Source organism: Leishmania major, chromosome 9 (genome assembly GCF_000002725.2).
Source record: "Leishmania major strain Friedlin complete genome, chromosome 9".
NCBI lineage: Eukaryota > Euglenozoa > Kinetoplastea > Trypanosomatida > Trypanosomatidae > Leishmania > Leishmania major.
The window spans coordinates 229,588-237,758 of NC_007250.2; the positions used below are offsets into that span (position 1 = coordinate 229,588).

An 8,171-nucleotide genomic window follows, 5' to 3' on the forward strand; every position below is an offset into this window, starting at 1 on the left:
AACGGGTTGCACGGCGGCGGCCGGTGATTTGTTTGGACGGAGTTACATGTACATCACCGGCAAGGAAGGTGGTGACCCTTCCACGTGGCAGTCATGTGGCAAGCTCATGTAGCTGTATGTGTATGTGTGTGTTCTTATTTTTTTCTCTCTCTCTGCAACTCGTCCTCTCTTCCCTTCCCCTCTCTCTTGGGAAGTCTGTCGCGTGGAGCTACACACGTGCACGACACACGCGCGGCGGTCACTGCGCCCCATGTCGATGCTTCTCTACGCATGTATGTACATTAGTGTTGTTGCTGGTGTTCCCTTTCTCCGTGGATATGATTGGCCTCCTTTCTTTCGTTGTTGTTGCTGCACGCACGCACACCCCATCGGCGAAAGCAGGGCAGAAAGCAATGTGAGTGTGTGTGACGTCCTGCGTTGTATGGACTATGTACGTGTGTTCACTTCTTGTCGCCCTTCAACTCTTCTTGCACGTCGTATTCTCTTAGGGTAGTTTGATGGATTTGTACTTCTTGTTTGGTGAGGGAAGGGAGGGCGTGTGTGCATGTCACGCCGCGAGGAGAGCGACCCTCTCTCCCTCCCCCTCCCCCAACGCACACACACACACACAGGCCCCCATCCCCTCTTCGTTTTCCCGCCTCCGCCCTCCGCCCTTATACTTGCGACCCGGGGGGGGGGGGACGACGCCGGCGTGGTGCCCTCCTGACTCTCCATATCCTATTTGTCTATATAAGGCGCATATCAATATCTATATACGTCTATGTGTGTGTGTGTGTGTGTGTGTGTGGATGACGTATCTTATCCGTGAGGGAACATGAGCGACGGACGCCACAGCAGCGCTGCAGGTGGCGGCAACGCGGAAGATTTGAATAGTGCTGTCAGAGATCCAGAGTTGGCAATGATGTCTCATGTGGTGCGCTGAGAGCACGCCGTCATGAGGGCAAGGCGCAGCAGAGGAAGAGGGGAGGAGACGCGGTGGTGTTCGCAGCTGCTGTCGGTGGTGCATTCGTGCACAACCACATTGACCAAAGACGGGGAGACTTCCTCTGTCGCCTCCACACGGCGGTGGCTGCCGTCGCGCTCTGGTTGCCCGTCCGCGCGCCCGCCCTCTCTCTCATCTCATCTGTCAACGGTGTAGCCACACTGCTGCGCGTGCGTCTCTCCTCTCCCACTCTCTCCACTGCCTGCCACCAACGTCTCCTTCTTCACCTTCTTCTATGTGGTCCTTACCGTGGCCTCATGCCCTGATTCTGTGGGTGCGTGTGTATCGTGCCCCCTGTGTGATGGAAGTGCCCCGCGTGATCACCGGCAAGCGGAAAACAAGCGTGTCTTGTTGTGGTTGATCGCTGATTCGAGGAAGACAGCGGTGCTCGACTCTGTCTGTTGGTGTGTCCAGACAGGAGGAGGTGCCCTTATTAGATCTCGTCCTCAGAATTGTCTCCGCACATAAAGAGGCGTGCGCCAGGGGTGGATGTGGTTGGGGAAGAAGGATGTGTATAGCCCAGTTCTATATCGGACATCCCCACTGTCTCGCCTGCGCCGACAGCACATCAACAAATCATTCGCAACACCGCCACACTGTTGGCAGCCATGAAGCCCACAGATGCCGGCACTGACAACAACACACACGCAGCATCGGTATTTGACTGGGCTGAGCGAGAGATGCGCCTGGTCGTCTCTCTCGAGGACTTCCTGCATGCCTGGGCGGAGGGGGATCGAGAAGGTGGCCGAGCGAAGGCGGCGTCGTCGTCTGCGGCTATAGAAGCGGCGGTTGCCCGAGAGGATGAGCGGCAGCATCACCCCGGTGCACATCCGAATCCAATCCTCTGTGCGAGTGGCCTTGATGCGGCGTCGCTCGCAACTGCTCGAATCGCGTCAGCGCCGTCCACGTCCACCTTGGCCAACGAGTATCTTGCCGCGCTACCTCCCCGCCTTCCAGCCCCTCCTCCACGCAGCTTTAGACCCAATGAGATGATGCCTGGGGTCTACCTCGGGTCGTGGAGCGACATTGGCACCGATATACTCGAACTAGCACGACGTCTTCGTAGTGTGTCGACCGGCTCGCACAAGTCCTCATTGTGTACCGCCCCTCACTCGTGGCAGCGCCTGGTGCTACTCGTGCGCGCCTGCCCAGTGAAGGGGTTGGTCGCGCCGCGACTGGAGCTGCGCGTGACGCGGCGTCGAGAGGGCGTGCGCCGCCTTTGCCCCTCCACCGAAAAAGTGTCCCCTGCGCCCTCCACCAAGGCTGCTGCAGCCCGCCTGCTGCAGCCGCCGTCACAACGGCCGCCTGCCATGCACAGCCGGAAGCGCCCCGGCGCGGCCACAACGGCGGTGCCGGCTGACGAGGACGTCGTGGTGGCGCACATGTCACTCAGTGAGGTGTACAAGCGTGTGTGTGCGGCGGTGTCAACGACGACGGCGGACACGGTGTCTGACGCCAGCGTCATCTGCGCAGAAGCCACGGCTTCGAGCAAAGACGAGGGTTATTACCACTCAGGCTCTATCACCGGCGCCTCCCCAAGCACCACACCATCGGGTGTCAGCAGAGTTGCCAGGTGGCTCTGTCCAGACTCGCCGCTCATATCGCCGTCGCGGAGTGCGTCACCGGCTAGCTCAACAGCCGCTGACGTCCCGTCCGGCTGCACGTTGGCGGACTGGCATGTTTTTGTGCGAGCAATGCAGGGTGTGTTGCTAGAGGAGGCGCCGGCGCACACACCGGCGGGCGCCGCACTGAGTAATGAAGAGATAGCCGAGACTACCGAAGCGGACCACGGCCCTTGCTCAGCGACGGTGGCGGAGCTGCGCTACTGGCGCCTCACTCTACCAATTCTCGACTCCCCTGGAACTCGCCTGCTGCACTACACTCCCATGACGAGTCTAATCATGCGTGCTGCGCTGACACTGGAGGAGAACCCGCAGGGACGTGCGTGGCTGCAAGGTCAGCAGCAGCGGCGGGAGTTGGTCAGCAACAATGCCCCTGCAGGCAGCAGCCATGCTATGGTGGACGTTGCCAGCGAAGGTGGCGCGTGTGGGGAAGTCGGTGCTTGCGGCACCGAAGCGAGAGTCTTTCCATGCGCGGCTGTGCACTGCCAGGCCGGCAAGTCACGCTCTGTCACCTTCGTGGCCGCCTTCCTCATGCAGGAATGGATGTGGTGGTACCGTGGGTGCTCTCCCCCGAATACTGCAGGTGCGGGCACTAGTACAGCAGAGCAGCAGAAGGAACAACGTGGTCGGCAAGGCAGCATCGCGCGGCGCCTCGTGGACACCGTCCTGTCGTACCTGCGCCGTCGGCGCCTGTGCATCGACATCAACCTCGGCTTTGACACACAGCTGTGGGAGATGATGTGCGGCTTCGTGCGGGGTCTCTGACCGGGCACGTTGAGAGTAGAGAGAAGCCCGAAAAATGTGCAGGCATTGTGTGCACCGCCTTCTGACCACCCTGCTGGGCCGACCTGCACCTGCGAGTAGGTGTAAATAGACGTGTACGTGTGTGTGTGAGTGTGTGTGTGTGTGTGTGTGTGTTTGTGCCTTCATGCGCATCCGGCTCTCAGCTGCTACGCGTAGCACCTCACAGCACCGGCAGCGGGAGAAAAAAAAAAACTTTCTGCCACTGTAGCAGCCAGCGGTGCCGTGGGGGTGTAGGGGGGAGTGGCGAAGGGGATTCAGTGAAAGGCGAATCGAGCAGACCGCAGGGGGTCGGGGAAGGTGCTGAACCGTGAAAGGCGGTGGCTTGCGCGTGCCGCCCTTCGCCTCACCCGTTAGCTGCCTTGGGCAGGTTGGCGGTCACGGCAGAGACGGAAGTGATGGGGGAGGGGAAGGTCGGGATCTGACGGCGAAGTCGCTGCGCCGACATCGTTGTGGCAGCCCCTCAGCCCTGCGCACGTCTTCTCCCCTACTCGCCCCATCCTCTAGAGTTCACAGGCCCAAAAAGGAAACACAATCGCTGTGGACAACTCGCGCCTCGTGCGCTGACCGAAGTTGGAAGAGACCCACGCGGTTCGCCTGGCGCTCTCTCTCTGTACATGCACATGCACGTACTCTGCCCTCTCGTCATCGATAGTTCGAATCCGTCCTGTTGTCCCCTACCCCTCTCCCTCTCACCTGACGCGCGCACGTGTCCATGCCGCCTCATTCCTTAGCCTCCTCTTTGGCCGGGCCTTTTCTGCATCAGCGTTTTTTCCTGGGCGTGTCACATCACGCGAACAGCGCCTCCACCGGACTCCGCAACGGGACGTGGCAAACCCGCGCACACACGCACACACAGACGCACGGACGCCGCCACTCGCATAGTACGGGTTGCTTCGTTGCCGCCTGTCTTCCCCCAGAGGCGTTCTTTTCCACTCGCTGCTGCGGTGCAACTCTCCTTGCCCGGCCTGATTGCAACATCCTAAAGCTGCGCACAATGCCGCCCGCGCACATCTTCATTGCCCGCCACAGCGAGCGGATGGACCACATAAACCGCGAGTTCGCCAAGACCTACAGCCGCCCGCACGACTCTCCCATCACCGAAAACGGAGTCGTCCTGGCGGAAAAGCTAGGTGAGTACCTGGTCCGCCACTACTGCGTCGACCCCGCCGATGTTGTCGTTATAACCTCTCCCCTACTGCGCTGCGTACAGACCTCGAATGCAGTTGTGACCGGCGCCCTCCGCGCCGCGGCGGCGAGCGCGAAGGTCGACACGATTCCTGTGTATCTTGAGCCCGCCATCATGGAAGGCCCGTACTGGTTGTTCGCGGACATGTGCAGCAACCCGTCCGTCGTGGAGCCGAACGACGGCCCCTTCCACTGCCCAGAGCCCGTGTACAACGACGCAGCGTTCCACCGCGCCAGCACCTCGCCGCACGTGCAGCTGCATAATCCGTTCCCTCTGCACCCGCCTCCGGTCTTCACAGTGAAGGGCAACAAGCTTGTCGACTCGAGCTTTCCAGAGCGGTGCACGCAAGGCTCTAAGAGGCTGCTGGCTGTCCCAGAGCTGGATGGCAAGACGGTGGTGCTCGTGGCGCACGGCGAGACAGTGCTGCGTGCACTGCATGCGCTGAAGAACACGGAGATGGAGGCGGAATACCACAGCCCGGCCTACACAGGGTTCGTGCATGTCACGTGCGAGTGCAGCGGGGCAGAAACGCGAGTGTCGGTGGAGCATGAGCCCTTTGCGACACCGCATCTCCCTGCGGAACCGATGAAGTCGTAGCGACGGAAGAAACGAGGAAGGTGGTGGCGTTGGTGCGGGCGCCACGTAGCCACGGCACCCTCTTCCTGCCCACGAGGCAGACCTGGACAGCAGTCATCGCCAGACATCGGTGTTGTCTGCGTGCAACGTTTTGGGGCTTTTTTTCTATGTATCTGCCTGTGCGTGTGTGCCTGCGTCTGCGCGTGGCAGCGGGGAAGGGGGGAAGGGGGGGGGGGGGCGCACACACTCTATCCCCTGCTAGTGCTGTGGCGCGTGTCTACCGCTGCTTCGCATGACGCGACAAGAGTCTGTGGCAGGCCCCGGGGGGTGGGTGGGTCGAGTGGCGGTTGTGCTCCTACTCGCTGGCAGAGTAACGGGGGCGTAGGGCAGGAAAACAATATCGCCTTCTGTGCATCATGAGCCCCCACCCTCCTCTTCCTTTCTTCTCCGCACGACAGTTCCTTCCACGTGTGTTTGTGTGTGTCCTTGTAGACAATGAGTGAGCGAGAGAGGGAGAGAGACAATGCAGCATCCAAGCGGAGAACCGCCCGGCACACGGGGCGCCGGCGACACCGCTGTCATGGACAAGAATTGGGGAGAAACTTTGAACAACGCAGCAGCAGGAGTGAAGGGTGCACACGACCATGTGGACTACCTCATTTGCCCCCAACCCCAACCCCCGCCGCTTCTTTCCTCGCGCCCAAGTTTCCGCAGCCGCCCTCCCATAGCGCCGGCCCTAAACGTACCACAGCACCGAGGCAGACGCACACGAGAGGTCAATCATATTGACCGCCTCGTTGTTTGTTGATCTCACCCGCTCCTCTCACTCTCTCTTTCCCTATCGCTCTGTGCTCCCATGAGCGCATCGCCTTCCTCCCCGTCCACGGCTGCCGCCTCCGCCAGCCCGCAGGACACCGTCGAAGTCCTTCTCTGTGACAGCTGTCGTTGCCCTATTGGTTCGCTGTGGGATGTGCTGCCGGCAGAGGAGGCGGTTCCGGTGTGGAGGGATCAGGTGTACAGCTACGAGCTGGACCTTTTTGCCAATGGATCGCCGCCGATACAGGCGTACAGCGCCACGAACCCGAGCGCGCGGCGGTTTGATCTGCTGCGCTTGGCTCCGTACGTGACACTGCATCGGGTCTCAACGCCTCGTGGCGAAGCTCCACCACCCGGTGCCGATGCTTCTCGCTCGTGTAACGCCGGTGCTTCGACTACTGCCGCCTCGGCCCTCGATGCACAGGAGTGTGAAGGATCAGTGCAGGTCGAGGAGGTCTCCACAGCGCATGCGCCACCGGCGGATGCGACAGGGACGCGCGGTGCCGCCTCCACCACGCTTCACGCGCCGTCTTTTGTGGAGTGCCACACGACCGTCTACTCCACCGAACACTCCTTCTTCGCCGGCTATGCGTGGTGCTTCTGCAACTGCAGCAACTGTGGTGCCTTCCTGGGGTGGGGGTTTGCGGCGGTGGATCGCCTGCGCGCCGCACGACGCCTTCATCGGGGCGGCAAGAGCGGCGAAGTGTCCGAGACCGGCGATGTCGGTCGGCCACGCAAGAAGGGGGCGCGCCAGGAGGAAGAGGTGAGAAAAACCGAGACGGACATTGCCACAGCCGCAGCTGCGGGCGACAGCCAACCTGCCGAATCAAGTTCCCCGCCCGCAGCGCCGAGTGCCCCTCGGGATCAGCACCAGCAACGGCCACGTGGGGAAGGCGAAGGCTGCAGAAGCGGCGCACACGCTAGTGATCTCGCGCCGCCAGCTGACTCCGACGATAGCAGTGATGAAGGCACGTCTATGATGACCACCAGTGACAGCAACGACGGCGACGACAGCAGCGCCATCGGCGGCGGCGGCGGTGCTCGAGGTGGTGGGCAAGAGCATACAAACACCGGCGTGACGCCCGACTTCATCGGCATCATCATTACCCATTGCACCAGCGATCCAGACTACCCGATAGCGTCCCTCATGCGCGATGTCGAGTGGCGTGCCGCGCGGCAACGACGCCGCAAGCGAGTTGAAGCCCTGACACGCCGCATCTCCCTCCTCCTCCCACAGATGAGGGACAGCTACCGCGCGCACGAGATTTACCACGACTACCACGCCATGGAGCAGTTGCTTTACGCCGCACCGCTTCTCCCGCTGCAGGATGTATCAGATAGCTTCACGACCGCGGTAACCGCACTCCTGTCCGATGTGGACGAGGACGGGGTGCCGATTCGCATGCACGCCACGGTGGAAGCAGCACGCATCGCCGTAGCGAGGCAGATGGACAGCGACAACAGCAGTGGTGTAAGCGGACACAGCAGCAGCGGGCACGAGGGAAACAGTCCCTCGTAGTCATTTTCCACGACTACCAGCACCCGCTCTCTGCACGTGTGTGCAGGCAGTGAGTGTGTGTGTGTGTGTGCGTGTGCGTGTGCGTGTGTGTGTCTCTGTCGGCTCTCGCTGCCTTTGCATAAGTGAGGCACATACGCACCGAACGACCCCCTGAGAGGGAAGAGGAGGGCGGCTCTGACGTGCACATTCTCGGCACCTCATCCATGTGTCCTCTCTGCATTCAGTGGGGGGCTCTTCTGCGCACTTCGCGCGGGTCCCCATCGCAGCAACACCGAGACTACAAGAGGGGCGCATCAGCGAAGAAACCCTTCGCTTTCTGTCGACCTCTCGCCTCTCGTTTCAACGTCAGCTCCTCCCTCTCCAGCACGAAGGGTGTACACGCACATGCATGGATGCGCGCGCGCTATCATGCCTGCTACTGTACACCCGCCGTCACAGATTCCAGCTAAGCTGGAGAGGTGGACAATGGAGAAGAGGAGATGGAGAGGCGGGATACCATGCGACGTGAAGTCAGCAAGGAAACGCACGCGCTCTCTGTCTCGCCAGCAAGGATCGTCCTTGTCCGACTCCCTCTCCCGTCACTGCGGTGTGCGTGTGCCGTGCTGCCTCCCCTGGTCGGCGGAGAAGCGGGGGTGGTGTACATGCGTGAGGCGCGAACGGGGGCAC

General features: G+C 61.4%; 3 protein-coding genes across 3 annotated transcripts; all 3 read left to right on the top strand.

The window, feature by feature from the left end:
- Positions 1-1,590: 1,590 nt before the first annotated feature.
- On the top strand, positions 1,591-3,369 carry LMJF_09_0550 (conserved hypothetical protein; the record flags this gene model as incomplete). Its single annotated transcript, XM_001681177.1, has 1 exon — positions 1,591-3,369. The coding sequence occupies one exon, from the start codon at positions 1,591-1,593 to the stop codon at positions 3,367-3,369; it is 1,779 nt and encodes a 592-aa protein (XP_001681229.1).
- Positions 3,370-4,402: 1,033 nt separating this feature from the next.
- LMJF_09_0560 (hypothetical protein) lies at positions 4,403-5,191 on the top strand (the record flags this gene model as incomplete). The annotated part of the gene is made up of 1 exon (XM_001681178.1): positions 4,403-5,191. The coding sequence occupies one exon, from the start codon at positions 4,403-4,405 to the stop codon at positions 5,189-5,191; it is 789 nt and encodes a 262-aa protein (XP_001681230.1).
- An 835-nt stretch (positions 5,192-6,026) lies between these two features.
- On the top strand, positions 6,027-7,505 carry LMJF_09_0570 (conserved hypothetical protein; the record flags this gene model as incomplete). Its single annotated transcript, XM_001681179.1, has 1 exon — positions 6,027-7,505. One exon carries the CDS (start codon positions 6,027-6,029, stop codon positions 7,503-7,505), a length of 1,479 nt encoding a protein of 492 aa, XP_001681231.1.
- Between the last annotated feature and the right edge of the window lie 666 nt (positions 7,506-8,171).